Source organism: Chinchilla lanigera, unplaced genomic scaffold, assembly GCF_000276665.1.
Source record: "Chinchilla lanigera isolate Chin_1 unplaced genomic scaffold, ChiLan1.0 scaffold00077, whole genome shotgun sequence".
Taxonomy (NCBI): Eukaryota; Metazoa; Chordata; class Mammalia; order Rodentia; family Chinchillidae; genus Chinchilla; species Chinchilla lanigera.
In genome coordinates this window covers 11,192,238-11,207,726 of record NW_004955478.1, presented here as the reverse complement: position 1 = coordinate 11,207,726, position 15,489 = coordinate 11,192,238, and the positions used below count along the sequence as shown (strand labels likewise).

The window sequence follows — 15,489 nt, the reverse complement described above, 5'->3', positions numbered from 1 at the left end:
CCCGATGTAGGAATGAGATCAACTTGTACAGGGAAGGAGAGAAAGCCACTCTGTCTAGAATGTAGTGGGGAGAGGTAGATGGCTGGAGAAGGCAGGAACCAGGTCATGGTGGGTCCTGATTCTCAATCTCACCCACAGCCCCCTTTATTGCAAAGATTTTTGTGACATCTGAAATTTAAATTCTCTATCAATTTCATTCTGGGAGGCTGAGGCAGGAGGATCAAAAGTTTGAGCATAGCCCAGGCAACTTTAAAAAAAACCAAAACCTTATTTACCCATAATTTGAAAAAATATCAGTGTAATAACTAAGTAGTAATATAGAGGAGGAAAAGGTAGTAATTTTTTTTTTGTGAGTTAGGATCTCACTATGTAGCCCAGGCTGGCCTCGAACTCATGCCAATCCTCCTGCCCCAGCCTCCCGAGTGCTGGGATTACAGGCGTGTGCCACCATGCCCAGTTAGGAAAGTAACTTATGATGAAAATAGTGTTTATTTCACTATGTCAATGCTGGGCACTGTCGAGATACAAGAAAGTTCTAAAGGAGCAGTCAAATGCACATATCCCTAGCTGGAGTCAAAGGGGATGTGGCAACCAGGATACTAACTGGTGCACGTAAGTTTTGCTGGCCACTCAGATGTCCTGTAGGAGGCATTGCTGTGGCAGCCTGGCATCTCAGAATGGGAGAGTTCCAAGCAAAGCGTGATCCTGCCCTTAACTGCACAGAAGTAGCTGCATTCCTGGGTTTCAGTGCATCTTAATACTGCAGAAAATGCTCTGCATTTGCACGTCAGTAGAGCTATGTTCTAGGCCCCAGAAACCCTAACCCAGGTTTTCCCTCTGAGGGTGTCTCTGGGACATGACCAGTCATGTGGAACCATGAAGTTCTTGCCTATGTATTTCTGATCCACACCTGTAGGACAGGCTAGTCTCCCTGTCCCCTGCCCGATAGATGCTAACAAGGACTTCACTCTCAGAGTAGACAGAAAATATCCTCCAGATTTCCAGGATGCCTGCAGGGCACGGTGCTGCCCCATTGAGAAGCCGCTGACATGGGGTGGTGAGATGTCACCCAGGAGACTAGATCTTATTCTATATGAAGAAGGAGGCTATGGGGGGGCATTTCCGGCAGAGGGGTGGTTTTTCCTTCCTGACCTCTTTAGCAGCGATGGCTGTCCGATCCTGATGTTCCTGGCCTACACTGGGCCTGTGTGGAGCCCCACCTGACCCACCAGGCTCCGCGACCTGGACGTTTACCTTCTATCTTGTTTTATGTCCTTTAGCTACTGAGTATCACCTGGGCCTGCTGAAAGCAAAACTCGCCAAGTATCGGGCCCAGCTCCTGGAACCGTCCAAATCAGCCTCGTCCAAAGGAGAGGGCTTCGATGTCATGAAGTCAGGTGATGCCCGTGTGGCACTGATTGGATTTCCCTCTGTGGGTAAGGTCAGTGATGGTCATTGTGGGCCTTCCAAACATTCCCCTCACTGCCTTTTTCAATGAGCCTCAGGGCCAGCAAACACCCACCTCTCCCAGGATCGGGTCTTACCCCTTTATCACCCCAACCCAGAGAGCATGACTCCCTCTCGCTGGCAGGAATAGCTCCAGCCAGTCTTGCAGCTCAGTTTAATGAGTGAGTACTTTGTGCCAGGCATCATGCCCAGTACTGGACATGCAGAGGAGAATGAGAGTTCTGTCTCTGCCCACACAGAACTCTAGTTCTCCAAGAGCAAGGGCAGTGAGCAGATACAGACAGGACACACCAAGCGATGAGCCAGGGCTGGCCGGTGAGGGAAGCAAGGTCCTGTGAGTATATTAGGCTCTGGGAAGGCTTCTCTAGTGAGTGGCTGTTTGAGCAGAGTTTGGAGGCGATGAGGGCATTTGCAGGGACCTCTGAGGACATTCTGGGCGGGAACAGTGAAGACAGGCCCTCATAGGGAGTTTGGCGTTTGGGGTGGGGGCTGGGGTCGGGGTTGGGTCTGCGCGAGCATAAGGAGAATGAGGGGGACCAGTTCAGGAAATGGGAGCCTTGAGACTATCAGGCTGGCCTGGAGGGAAGTGTGTACAGGAAGTACTGCGGAGACCGTTGCCTCCGTTTCTTTTGGAGGCTTTTCAGCTGAGTTGTAAAATCCATATGTGTCTATTTTTTTGTGGAGAGTAGGATAAGCATCATTGGAGAGTTTTGAGGAAAAAGACATGATCTGACTCACTTTTTTTTTTTTTTTTTTTTTTGAGACAGGGTCTCGCTATGCTGTTCAGGCAGGTCTTGAGCTTGCTCTGTAGCCCAGGCTGGTCTCGAACTTGCAATGATCCTCCTGCCTCAGCCTCCTGATGCTGGGATTACAGGAGTGTGCCACCATGCCTGGCTCTGACTTTCTTTTTAAAATAAACTTTTTTTAAAAAAACTTAATTTTAGGATAGTTCTGTATTTATAAAAAAAAATTACAAATATAGTACGGTGTTCCCATATGTCCCATACCTGTTTCCGTATTGTTAATGTTTTGCACAAGAATAGCAAATGTGGCACTATTAGTGAATCAGTGTTGAGCTGTCGTTACCAACTCACCTACGTCTTATTCACATTTCCTTATTTTTACCCAACTTCCTTGCGTCTCAGATCACATTCAGATATCAGGTCTAGCGGGCGGTTTCTTACACGTGCCTTGATTTGGTGACTTCAACACATTTGGGAAGGTCTGATGAAGTGTTCCATAGAAAGTTCCTCAGTTGAGGTTTGTGTGATGTCTTTCTCGTACTTAGATTGAGGTTCTGGTTTAGGGAGAGCCCTCAGAGGTCGGCTGTGGTTTATTATCACAGACGACTTACTCCTGTTGGTGTCAACCGTGACCACCCGGCCTGCAGGGGTTCTCCTTTGTCTCCCCCGGACCGTACAGTATCCTTGGGAGGGCCATCAGTGGAGCCCACTCCCCAGGATCTGGTGCCAGAACCGCCTCCTTTGGGGCGGGCTACGTAAATTATTTGTAATTCTTCCGGTGGGAGGTTTGTTTCTTTGGTTCCACTGACTTGGCTTTGTTGTGTGTTACTTTTGTTGCTGGAGATAAACTCAGGCCCTTGTGCATACAGAGCCTATGCTCTACCGCCGATCCATTCCCGGCATGTGTTTGTTTTATTGAGTCACTGATGTCTTTGTGGGCTGGTGTGGGTGTTTATATTATTCCTTAGGGTCTAACCCCAATGTCTTGTTCTTCTGTTGCTCAGATGATTCTAGCTTTGGAGGGTTTTTGGTTATTTATTTATTTATTTGTTTTTGTGGCCCTAGGAATGGAACCTGGCAAGTATTCTACCGTGGAGGTGCATCCCCAGCCCAGCTTCTTAGATGTACTCCCCTCGCTGTGTTTTTCTCAGCACGTCCTCACTTTCTGTCACTGCGAGATGCTCAGAGCTCATCTTCTCTGTTCCCAGCCCTCCCTCCCTTTTCTCCAAAGAGTCAGGCTTCCTTTAATTGGAAAACGATATTAGAAACCAAGATCTGGGTCGTGACTGACTTTTTAACAGAGTCACTGGGTTCTGTGCAGTTGATAGGCCGCAGTGGGACAAGGGAGATGGGAGGCCGTGATGAGACTGCTCAGATGCAGGCCGTGTGAGAAATCGCTGGGCTTGCAGCCTGTGCTGGGCAGTTTCTGAGTAAACTCGCTAAATATGTGGAGGGAGTCAGGCACGGGAGACGGAGTCAGGCACGGGAGACGGGCAACAGGGACCATTTCTCGAGTCCGTGCGGCAGGCTGGGTGGTTCCGTTTTGTTTGTTTTACCCGCTGCTTGTATAACTGGTGTTTGTATCGGAGAGAGATTCATAGAAGTTGCCGTAGTTACCGACAACTGTGCCCCTTGGGGTATCAGATCCCACCTACCCTGTTGGGAATACCAGCTCTCCCATCATGGAAGGATCCAGGCCTCACCCACCGAGGTCAGACTGAATCGGGTGTCCCAGAGCTTGGCTTCCAGCAACACTGCTTGGTGTCTCAGCAGCCGTTTCTCCAAGACCGTCCCATCCGTGTTTCCGTGTTTCATCTGTCCCTGTGCGTGTACCATCACACGCCCTGTGGCAGCAGCAAGCACTGTCCTGGTTCCACAGTGCTGTGATAGGGCCAAGAGAGCCTGGGGGCTTGTGTGGGGCCAGAGAAGGGCTCCTGATTCATGTGGGGGAGAAACCAGGCCCGAGGCCTCCGAGAAACGTACGTGCCCGCTGATACCCTCTCCATCTTCACAGGGCTGAGGCGGTGCTCCCAGCGGAGCGGTCACTCCACCTGAGTCCCCAGAGTAAGGGCAGAAGGGTCTTCCTGCGGCCTGCACCCAGCAGGCCCAGCCCAAAGGGGCCTCTCCTGGGAGCCTGGCACAAGATTCCTCAGTGCGGTGACCTTTTTTATCTCCTAGTCCACCTTCCTGAGTCTGATGACCTCCACAGCCAGCGAAGCTGCCTCCTATGAGTTCACCACCCTGACGTGTATCCCTGGGGTCATTGAAGTAAGTGGGCCCCGGGCCTCAGGGGGTGAGGGGGTGTGCTTGCGTTTGGACTTGTGCAGAGGTTTGTCATGTGGGTGAGTCAGGATGGCTGTCCCTGTGTGGAGCAGGTGCTGAGGAGCCTAGCTGGGCATTCCAGGAGGTTGGGCCCGCGTGTGGCAGCTCCGCAGGGTACCTCTGTGTTCCACTCCCCGCACCCATCCCTGGCCACTGCTGCCGCTTGGCTGGGTCCTTCTGTACCCTTTGAAGGCCCAGAGCCTTGGGCTGTGCTTCTTTGGGCAGCATGCACCATGGCCTTGAGTCTCCGTGTGAAGCCATCTGTCTTTGAGGGCCTTTTCCATCAGCGGTGAGTGCTATGGAGCAGGAGGATACCGGAGCCCTCCCCATGACCTCCTCAGGTCCTCGGCTGTGGTCTGTGCTGGGCACAGGTGGTGATGAGGCTTTACTTGGGCACAGTTGGCACCTGCATTTCCCATAGTCCCTGAGATAGGGGGCTTTGGAGTGTCCTAGATCCAGGCAGTCCCTTCACGGAGGTGGCCCAGCCCTGTCTTACCCTCTTCTCTTGTGCCTCCTAGTACAAAGGCGCCAATATCCAGCTCCTGGACCTTCCTGGGATCATTGAAGGCGCTGCACAAGGTGGGAGGCAGGGCAGGTGGGGACGGGCTAGAGCTTTGTCAGAGTGTTGACCCTGGGTGTGACTGTCATGGAGATCACTCCGGACCCCTGGTTCCCTTACCTCATTTTCCAGGAAGCACAGGCCCAAGATAGATGCTGATGCCATTCAGCGTTGTGATTTGGGCGAGGGATTGAATCTCTCTGAGCCAAACTCCAGTTTCTTTACCTGTGCAATGGGCATGCTAATACTGACTTCACAACAGTATCTGGACAGCCTGCTAGGAGTGAGGGCAAGGACAGAATATCCCTTATTTTCCTGTTCAGTGGTAACTTCAAAAACACGTGCTCGTGAATAAAACGACTTGTGAATTAAAGAAGAATGCCCAGGAAGTCACGCATCGGGGTAGCATGTGCAGAGACCATGGTGGACTAGTGAACACAGCAGTGACAGTAGTCTGGGGTGTTGTGGGCTGGCCAGAGGCAGCATGGGTATTTCTGTGTAGCTGTACCTTACCGAAGTGTAACCGGTTACCTTCATCTGTCCAGGGAAGGGTCGAGGCCGGCAGGTGATCGCCGTGGCACGCACAGCTGATGTTGTCATCATGATGCTCGACGCCACCAAGGGAGAGGTGCAGAGGTCTGCTTGGTGGGGCAGGGGTATGGGCTCCCATGTGCAGGGAAGGCCCACCATCCCTGAGCTCATGGTGGGTGGTGGGTGAGTGCCTGGCCCTCACACGTGGGAATACTGGCAGTGCTGGCCACGGCTGGCTGAGCACCGCCAAGCTGGGGACGTACTCTTCTGAGTGTGTCCAGCCAACACAGGGACAACTTGGGCCTGGGGGAGGGGTCAAGGAACGTGGCCTAGCTCTGCCACCTACCTGGAGAATTCTGGATGCCCCGGGCAGTGCCCAGAACCTAAGAGCTTACACCCAAGAGACAGGAGCATCGGTCCTCCCTGCACCTGCCAGCCAAGTGACATAACCACCCTGCCTCTACCCGAGCATGGGGCTTCTGGAAGCCAAGGCAGCACCTCACCTGTTCACCCCTGGGGGCTCAGGCCAATCCCGTGCATGCCGAGTAAACCTAGCCAGGCTCCTCGTGACCGTGGCAGAGGGCTTGAGGCTCCACCGCAACTTTGCGGCATCGGGAAGGAGTGTCCCTGGGCTGCTGGGCAGAGAAGCAAAAGGGAACTGGTCCCCCTGGGGTAGGCCGGGGTGACGTGGGGTCTGTACAGTCTTCTCCGGGACAGTGCTAAGGGGCTTGTGGTCCTCTGCTTAGGTCTCTGCTGGAGAAGGAGCTAGAGTCGGTGGGCATCCGCCTCAATAAGCACAAGCCCAACATCTATTTCAAGGTGGGTTACCCCTGAGCAGGGCTGTGCAGCTTTGGGACTGTCACTGCTGCCCCTTTGTCACCAGCTCTCCCTGCTGCTCTCTCCTGCTGTAGCCCAAGAAAGGTGGTGGCATCTCCTTTAACTCAACAGTCACGCTGACCCAGTGCTCAGAGAAGCTGGTGCAGCTGATCCTGCACGAGTACAGTATCCTTCCCGGAGGAGGTGGGGCCTGCGAGGTTCCCGGCCGGCGGAGACAGCAGGCCACCCCCTGACTCCTGAGCCGCCCCAGCAGCTGCTAGGGAAGCTCCAGCCTGGCGGCACAAGACTTCCAGGGCTGCAGCCATGCACCGGGCACGGTTTCCTGGCTCCGCACTGAGTTCTGACACCGGCGGCCGGGCGGCCAAGTGCGGTGTGAGACCCAGAACACGAGGTGGGGGCGGAGGGGCAGGCAGCCGCCAGAGGAACTGCCCGTGCGGAGCAGGCTGCACAGACCAGCTTTTGCAAAATGCTCTGGGACTCAAACTAGGGGCTGTGTGGGAGTGCTGTGGGGATTCCGGAAGTACATCTTCCCTGCCCGACAGATTTAAATCTTTTGTTGGGTGAAACTTGCATGTATTGTGATTTGGGGTTGGGAAAGGAGAGCCTGCCTCACAGTTTAACATCTTGTAAAACCTCGCGAGCAGATCACGGCTGTGGGCTCTTCCAGTCAGCGTGTTTCCCGTGCGGCTCTCTGGGGCCTCTGCTGAAGAGGGCAGAGGCCACTGATGCACTGGTTGCCCTTAATCTGAGCCCTCAGAGATCTTCAATGCCGAGGTGCTTTTCCGAGAAGACTGCTCCCCAGATGAGTTCATCGACGTGATCGTGGGCAACCGGGTGTACATGCCCTGCCTGTATGTAAGTGGTCCTGCCAGCCGAGTGCCGGCGCAGGAGAGGTGCCGTGGCTGCAGACCACACAGCCTGAGTGCACCTGCTGAGCCCTCCTGATGGCTGGGTACCTCGGGCCTTGCCCCAGCCTCTGAGAGGCGCAGAGAGAGCCAAAGGCTCTTCTGTCTCTTCCCTACCCTCTGCCGCAGTGGTTGCCCGGGTCCTGCACACATGGGGAGCTGTAAACCAGGGTTCCAGCTGCCTTTCCTTCCAGGGGGCCCAGCCGCCCCTTCATCCTTTCCAGCCTTGAGGGAGCAAGGGGACGGAGGCCCCATGGGCAGGTGTGGCCCTCTGAAGCCCTGTCCTGACCCGTTTTTCCCCACTACCCACCTCTGCCTTTTCAACCTCAGGTGTATAACAAAATCGACCAGATCTCCATGGAGGAAGTGGACCGCCTGGCTCGCAAACCCAACAGTGTGGTCATCAGGTGAGGCATTGCATCCCCCCGCACTGCTGTTCTGTGTTCTGAGCCCAGCAGAGAGGCCTGGTCACCTCGCTGTGAGGGAGGGAAAGCCAGCCATGTCCAGCTGCATGGGCCCTCATGAAGCCCCTCCCCTGCCTCCTCCCTGGGAAGCCCCTCTGTGCACGAGGCCCTGGAAATGCTGCAGGAAAGGCGGGGTAGCTGCTGATGCCCTTAGCCTGTTTGTAATGTCTGGTGGTTCTAGTTAAGAAATCAGAGGACTTCACCACGAAGGCTGGATGGTTGAGAGGCCTTTTAGCCTTGTGGTGAATCACAGTCTCTTAGAAAGACCCTGTGTGGCTGCCTCTCCTGGTGCTCTGGAAGCTGTGGCTTCTGGCTGACCACAGCTCGGAGGGAGAAGGGAACTAAGCTCTCAGGCTGGGGCACTGCCTGCTTCATTGCTGGCTGGGTCCCTGGGAGGCTGCCCTTCCCGCCTGTGCTCTGGGCCATAGCTGTTGTACTTCCCACCGCCACCCTGTGAGCCTGCTTCTGGAGTGGACTCAATACGCTGCTTCTCTGGGTTCTTAGCTCATACCAGGCACGCTCCCACTTCCCGGTGAGGCCTGACTTGTAGGAGCAAGATGCTCAGGGACTCAGTAAGTGGGGGTGGCTTGTACAGATGGCAGGTGAGGACTGTTGCCTGGGTGTTGCAGCTGCTGCAAAGATCAGCACCCTCCCCAGGGCAGCCTCAGCTCCCCTCCTTCCTCCTGCTGCGCCCCAGCCCGTGGGGTGCCTGAGGACAAGCCTGTGCTCAGAGTGAAGAGCACGGATACCTGCACCTGCTCATGCTCACAGTAACTCCTCCGAAGGTCAGGGTCCCCGTCCGGACCACACTGCTGAGTCAAGTCTGGGGCCCCCGTGTCTGGCTGTCCCCAGCAGCTGGGTCTCTCCTGCTTCGTGCTAGAATCCCTGTGTGGCCCTGGGCCCTCCAGCCTCCCTCCTCCCTGGAAGGAGTCCCCAGCCTACCTCCTCTCCCCACCACAGGCCTGAGTCAGTCACACGTACTGTGGGCCCTCCATAGAGCACAGCTGTGCTGGTCCCTGAGGGACATAACTGCCGTGGGTGACCAGAAGTACTGGTGGATGAAGCGTTCAGCTGCCATCAGGATAACAGGCTTCCCCCCCATGGGTATTAATGGGACCACACTAGCCTTGATGCCCACGCCTGGCCATGGAGTCATCCTTTCCAACAGTGAGAAGCAGAAACCGTGTCCTCTGAGTTCCCAGCCTTCGGCTGACTGGTGCCTTTCTCCCTGTAGCTGCGGCATGAAGCTGAACCTGGACTACCTTCTGGAGATGCTCTGGGAGTACTTAGCCCTGACCTGCATCTACACTAAGAAGAGAGGGCGTGAGTCAGCTAGGATCCCACCCCAGAAAGGGCTGAGCCTCACCCTCCCTAGGGAGTTGCCAGCCTGTATACACCTCTGAGACCTGGCCCAGCTTGCCTGTGAGAACAGGGTGCCACTGTCCTTCGCCAAGGCCGGTGGAGACTTCGGCCTGAGCCCTGTGGCAGGGAATGCTGAGTGACTGGACTGCTGGTCTTGAGGCTTCCCTGGGCTCCCCACTGGCCACAGCAGCCTCCCGTCTCCTGACTCCCTCTGCAGCAGCAGGCCCTGCATCAGGAGCTTTCGCAGCCTTTTCCATGTCCACATCTCACGCGGACATATGCTCACAGGCCCCAGGGACCCAGCTTCTGAGTTCTGGGCAGTTTCTATCAACCTGAGCTAAGCAGCAAGGGAGAGCTATGGCTTCCCCACCTAAACTCCCACAGCCACTCGCTTCTGCCCATTCATTCCAGATGCTGCAGCTGTTCCCATGCGCACTGTCACAGCTGACAAGAGCGGCAGGCGTGTGAGTTCTGCACTTTGTAATTTTCTGTTAAGGTCAGAGTTGTAGCAGGCAGCACAAGAATTTATATTGAGTGTGTACCAGACAGCAGGGCCAAGGTAGGCCAAGGACAGGCGATCAGCAGGGCCCCTGCACCGAGCAGTCCCCTACGGAGAGGGGTCCCAGAGCAGCACAGGCCATGACTGGTTGTCACTCGCCCCATCTGTTACCCACAGAAAGGCCGGACTTCACCGACGCCATCATCCTCCGGAAAGGGGCCTCTGTAGAGCATGTGGTGAGTGGAGCCCTCCCCGGTGGAGGGCCCAGGAGCTCAGGGGCTCTGGGGGCTCTGTTCTCGGGATCCTGACAGCAGGGTGGGCTCTAGAGCTAGCCCAGGGCTGTGTCCATACCGCCCCTTCCTTGCTGCATCTCAGGTGTCCATCCCTGTCTTGTGTGGCGGGGTGATACCGCTTGTCCCGTGCGTAGTTAGGGGGTCATACTGAATGCGGGCAAGAGAGTAAGGCTGTTCGTGTAACTCCTGGCACTGGGTAGGTGCCAGTGAGCAGTGGTCGTGCCATCCTGCTCCCAGCACTGCAGGCCACTGGGGGCCCACAGCCCCTGGCCATTCCCGCATTCAGTCCGGGAGAGCTACTGCCCGCAGTTTGTATGTGGTTAGTCAGCTTGAGCTTCTCCAGTGGGCCTGGGGCAGTGGGTGGGAGAGACCCTCAGACCTACTTCTACCCTCCTACCTCATGGCAGAACTGGCCAGAGCTCAGAGTTGCCACCTCCTATGGCCTCCTCAGCCCTAGCCTAGCCTGGCCAGTCCCCCTTCCCCACCCCACCCCCCGTTCAGTGCAGCCTTGGCTGCTTCCTGCCCTCAGCACATGTTCACTGTATGTATGTATGTATGCATGTATGTGTGTGTGTTTTTTGAGACAGGGTCTTGCTATGTAGTTCAGGGTGGCCTTGAACTCACTTTGTAGCCCAGAGTGGACTCAAATTCACTGTGATTCTTCTGCCTCAGCCTCCCAAGTACTGCGATTACAGGCATGCGCCACCCTGCCTGGCTCTCAGCTCACATGTATTGCGGGTGAATACTAGACACAGCAGCATGTGGGGGTGTGGCACTGGGGGCATACCGGGGTCGTAAGGCGGGTCACACGAGGTATACTGGCTGACCTGTGCAGACCAAGGTGGGGTACCCCAGTCAGGGAACACCCTGGGCTCGGAGAGAGGGCAGGTCCTTCTCCCTGTCCCAAACTCTGTTGCCTGAATGTGACCCCATAGGAGCAGGTGATGGCTGGAGCCCGGGTGAGGCGTCGGGTCACACAGCCATCTTCCTTAGTGCTTATTTTGCTCAGTTTTATTCTCTTCCAGTCCATCTGTTCTCAGATTGTGTATTTTGGAGACCAGGGATGTCGTAAGACCCAGCCATCCCTGCAGTCACTCAGAACAGCAGTGACTGAGCCCGTGATCTGGTCTCACATCCATTCATTTGGCCAACCCAGACCGAGGCCTCTGCTGGCCTCAGGGTGCTTAGACAGATGGGGCCGAGCAAAGTCCCAGCACCCTCAGAGCCCAGGCTTGAAATTAGCAGGCAGGTGTGAGCCAAGGAGGCAGCTCTCAAGTCCCCTCAGTCCTCACCAGGAGCTCCGTGCTGGAGGCCCTGCTCCACAGGCTGTTCTGGAACCTTCTAGCTGCAGGATCCCCTGCTTGGAGTCCAGCGGGCTGCAGGCACAGGTTCGAGCTATTCCTAGGGTCAACTTGAACTTCTGGGGGAGTTTCATCTTCTCAGGCCCAGCTGCTTCCCAGGACGATGTGGGGCTTTAGCCATGCCCTAGGAGGAAGGCTGGACCTCGGGAAGGGAATGGGGGAACAAATAATGAGAAAAGCAAACAGAAAGGCTCAGGGGCAGCAGGGAGGGTGGGGATGGACAGACGGCACCCCAGGGTGAGAAGAGGCTGGGGGTGCAAAGGGCTTTGGAAGCCTGGCTCCGAACCCGACTTTGTCCCAGCAAGGCCTCTCCTTCAATGATCATCCCCTTCCCTGCTCACCATCTCCTGTCCGCACTTCCCAGGACTAAGCTGGCCCTGGTTCCGCAGAGTGTAAGTGAAAGGGCTTCTCCTGCCTGGGGAGTTACAGCCCAGATGCTGGTTGGAGACCCACAGTAGATGAGCAGCCAGATCTGAAGCCAGGCAGCGGCTCGCCGACCCTGTGCCTGTTTCCTAGTCCAGGGTTACAGTCCCCGGGCTGTCAGCTGCATCCAGCCTTACCCCTGGCCCCCTGGTGGGAGCTGACAGGGCAGCACCCGGAGCTGCACTCACTAGGGCCGTGGTGAGGGGCCCTGGTGCACAGGCTGCAGGAGGGCAGCAAGGGGGAGACATAGTGGGCTCCAAGGGGGACGGTCTTTCCGCCCCCAGCACATCTTCCATTTTCCTTACAAATGCGGCCTTTTGGGATGACATTCCACTCTCCACCTGATACTAGAGGTGTGAGTTGGGAAATACCGTGCCGCGAAAACCACAGAGAAAGCTCCGTGGCAAATGTCAGCGGCCCGAGGGTGTGGTACAGCCAGTGGCAAAACAGCTCGTGTCCTCTTGGCCTCAGGGGAGCAAGCGCTGACCTACTGCTCCCAGAGACTTTGGGGTTTCAGAGGAACCCGAGGGACTGTGTGGCCTGCTTTTTAAGTTTCGCCAGTGGGGTTAACTTGAGGGAAAGCAGGCAAGCTGAATGGGATTTAGAAACTAATTTGCAGGGGAGAGCTGACTTCCAGGCCATCGGTTCTGGGTTTTTTGTTTTGTTTTAAAACTGGAGTTGAACTCAGGGCCTCCTGCTTGCCAGGCAGGTGCTTGTGCTACTGAGCTGCATCCCCAGCCTCATTTTTTTGGTTTTGTTTTGTTTTGTTCCGTTCTGTTTTGGTTGAGACAGGGTTTTGCCATGTAGCCCAGGCTAGCCTTGAACTTGCAGCAGTCCTCCTGCCTCAGCCTCCCAAGTGCTGGGATTACAGGCCTGCGCCACCATGCCCAGCTAGGCCATCAGTTTTTATTATACTGTGGCCCAGGAAAATAAAAGCGTGAGAAGTAATTGTTGTGGGTGTGTGTGCTTATCACTGTTGTTGCTGTGTGTGCCTCTTTGTGGCTTTGTCACCCACAGGAGATCACTGTCAGGGGCTTCCCGTGCATGCTAGGGAGAAGCATCCTGCAGGCTCAGGTCTGTAGGACTTGTGCCCATGGAGGAGGAGGAGTGAATTCCACAGTCTGCTCCAACTGCTCCATCCGGGCAGCAACCAGGGCCCACATTCTGAGGCGCCTGCTGGCTGCCGCCGCTAGGATCTTCCAGCTGCCTGACTACACCGGGATTCCTTTGACCTTTATCCCTATCCAGGAATCCTGGGGTTCAGGGTGAAAGAGGGGTGGGGATGTGATGTGCAGGAAGCTGCAGGCCACAGCTGACACCAGGAGTTGTGACTTCAAGCTGAGGGAGGTCTCCTGATGACCCCCAGCCCACTCCAGAGGGCCTGCCAGGCTGCGGTTCAGGCGAGGCAGGCAGAAGGCTGCCAGCTGTGGGAACATTCTCAGCCCAGCACCATGGCTCTGAGCAGACCTGGGGGAAAGCATGCCAGAGCCCCTGCAGTCATGAGTAAGAGGCCACGTGTGAGAGGGCACGTGGCATCCTTGACTCCCCCCTGACGCGCAGCATGCACCCAGGGCTTTGTGCAGCCCAGCTCAGGTGCGGCTGTACGGAGCCTCATCCCCCTCTTTTGTCTCCTGTCTTCTAGTGCCACCGCATCCACCGGTCCCTTGCCAGCCAGTTCAAGTATGCCCTGGTGTGGGTGAGTCCTGGCAGGCCTTGGGCCCAGCCCTTGGGTTAGGCTGAGAGCGGGGCCTTTGTGCTTTGTGCAGCATTCCTGTCCTTGACTCGGGGCCCCTCCTGTCTGTCTGTCCTCCTCCCTGGAGTGTATGTGCTGACCCAGGCTAGACACAGGGTTCAGGATGGTCAGGATGCTAGGGGCCTCCTGCTGCCAGACCCTGGTGGGTCGCCGGTCTGGGGCCCCTACTGTCCTCCAGTACTGACCCGCCTAACTCACCCCGAGCTTTCTCCAGCCTTGGCCAGTCTGGAGGCTGACGTGGCTCCTCTGCCGCTGTTCCTGCCCAGGGTACCAGCACCAAGTACAGCCCACAGCGGGTGGGCCTAACCCACACCATGGAGCACGAGGATGTCATCCAGATCGTGAAGAAGTAGCAGCCTCTTGAGCTGGACTTGTCTCCCGGGGAGCTGGACCCATCAGGACCCACCAAAACCCAAACAGGAAAAATACAACTACATGTACCCCAGGAGGGGTCCCTCCCATCTCTGCTGTTTCTAGAAGCTTCTTCAGTAGGCAGATGATGAAGAGTATGGGGTGAGGTTGGGGGACGCAGGCTATGCCAGGGACATTTCCTGTGTGCCTGACCCTGCTGATGGGGTTCTTCTCCTGGCCCCTTTGGAGACTGAGAGAGCAAGTTACCCACCCACTCGCCCACCAGGGCCTAAAGCCAGTGGCAGGCTCAGGACTGGGGTGGGAGCTGGGCCTCCCTGGGTCCCTGAGGGCGCTTCATCTCCTCAGCTCCTGCTGGCTTCTCCGGCACTCGGGGACTTGAGTCCCCATGGTGGGAACCAGACCATGCTCCCCACAGCCTGAGTGGTCCTAAAGTGCCTCCCCTCTTAGCCCCTCATAGGGCAGCCCCTGCCCAGCACAAAGCCCAGGAACCTGGCCCTGCACATCCAGGGTACTCATTGCCAAGTTTGGGCTCTATTTTCTCTCTAAGCCCCATGATCTGTTTTCTTTTCTGAAATAAAGGCTAGAAAATTATTCCTGTCTAGACAGGGAAATTTTAAACTCGGACCCTGTTGCTAGGGAGAATAGGCAGGTGGGGGGCAGAGTGCACCTGGCCATCGGCGAGTGGGTGTGGCCTGGGCCCTTGGACAGACCCAAACTGTGGCTAGGAGAAGGCAGGGTCTGCCCTGGCCCCAATGTGGGACAGTTCCGGGAGGGTTAGCCAGGGGCTGCTGATGCCTGGCATGCCCCTCTGAAGACCAGGCCAGCATGGGAAGGATCCACAGGAGCTCTCGCTTCCCTGTGAGTGCTTACATTCCTGTGACCTCAGGCCAGAGGTGGAGGGGCCTGCTGTGCTGCCTAAGGACTGCTGGGCCCTTTCTCTGTGGGAAGCTACAGAAGCACTGAGAATTACACAGCTGTGAGTCCAGAGCATGGGGAAGGCCTTCTGCAGCAGCCGTGCCTCTGGAGGTGGCACAGGCTCTGTGCGGCTATAAGGAGGGGTAGAGGGCTTAGGCCAGGCTGGAACATGGAGTGGGCCCACTGCCCAGCTTTCTGGGCTGTTCCCTGCTGCCATCGGCTACTCGCGTCTTTCTAGAGACAAAACAGGAATAATAGACATCATTAAATATACATGGGCCCAGGCGGTTGGCGTGATGGGCTGGGCCTCCTCTCCCTCCTGTGACAGAGCTGCTCGACTGGCTGTGTTCCTGGGCCAGACACAGGACCCCCATCACGCGGCATGCAGGCAGGGGACAGGCTACGGGACCCAGGTAAGGGGACTCAGGACTTTGGGGGTCTGCCACTGACCTCCCAGGGCACAGGGGAGAAGATAGGGCAGCAGAGCTGAGGCCTTCCCCTAATTCACTGTGGGGCCCTTCTCTGAGCCACACTGCCTTCCGTTTTCAGGTGTAATGCCCCCTTGGTGACGAGGGTGCCATGACAGATAAATAAATGCTTGACGTCTTACTTGGCAACCCTATCCTCATGCCCTCAGCTTGGCCATAAGGAGCTAAAAGCGGACTTCTGCCCGGGTGACAGTC

At 56.3% G+C, this 15,489-nt stretch overlaps 1 protein-coding gene across 2 annotated transcripts in view; it reads left to right on the top strand.

Annotated features, from left to right (window-relative positions):
- Positions 1–14,482, top strand: part of Drg2 (developmentally regulated GTP binding protein 2) — a 17,673-nt gene extending 3,191 nt beyond the window's left edge. Inside the window, exons 2-14 of one of the 2 annotated variants that reach the window (XR_001230865.1) lie at positions 1,281–1,441; positions 4,389–4,478; positions 5,051–5,111; positions 5,637–5,727; positions 6,369–6,441; positions 6,534–6,624; positions 7,217–7,314; positions 7,695–7,771; positions 9,063–9,151; positions 9,602–9,654; positions 9,867–9,925; positions 13,409–13,462; positions 13,786–13,822. Coding sequence is in view for 1 of the 2 variants with exons in the window: in XM_005402288.2 (XP_005402345.1) it covers positions 1,281–1,441; positions 4,389–4,478; positions 5,051–5,111; positions 5,637–5,727; positions 6,369–6,441; positions 6,534–6,624; positions 7,217–7,314; positions 7,695–7,771; positions 9,063–9,151; positions 9,867–9,925; positions 13,409–13,462; positions 13,786–13,872 (1,031 nt within the window). In the remaining variant the exon portion in view is untranslated. Of the gene's footprint in view, positions 1–1,280; positions 1,442–4,388; positions 4,479–5,050; positions 5,112–5,636; positions 5,728–6,368; positions 6,442–6,533; positions 6,625–7,216; positions 7,315–7,694; positions 7,772–9,062; positions 9,152–9,601; positions 9,655–9,866; positions 9,926–13,408; positions 13,463–13,785 lie in introns of both variants that reach the window. The other variant, XM_005402288.2, reaches the window with a different exon arrangement.
- Positions 14,483–15,489: the final 1,007 nt, after the last annotated feature.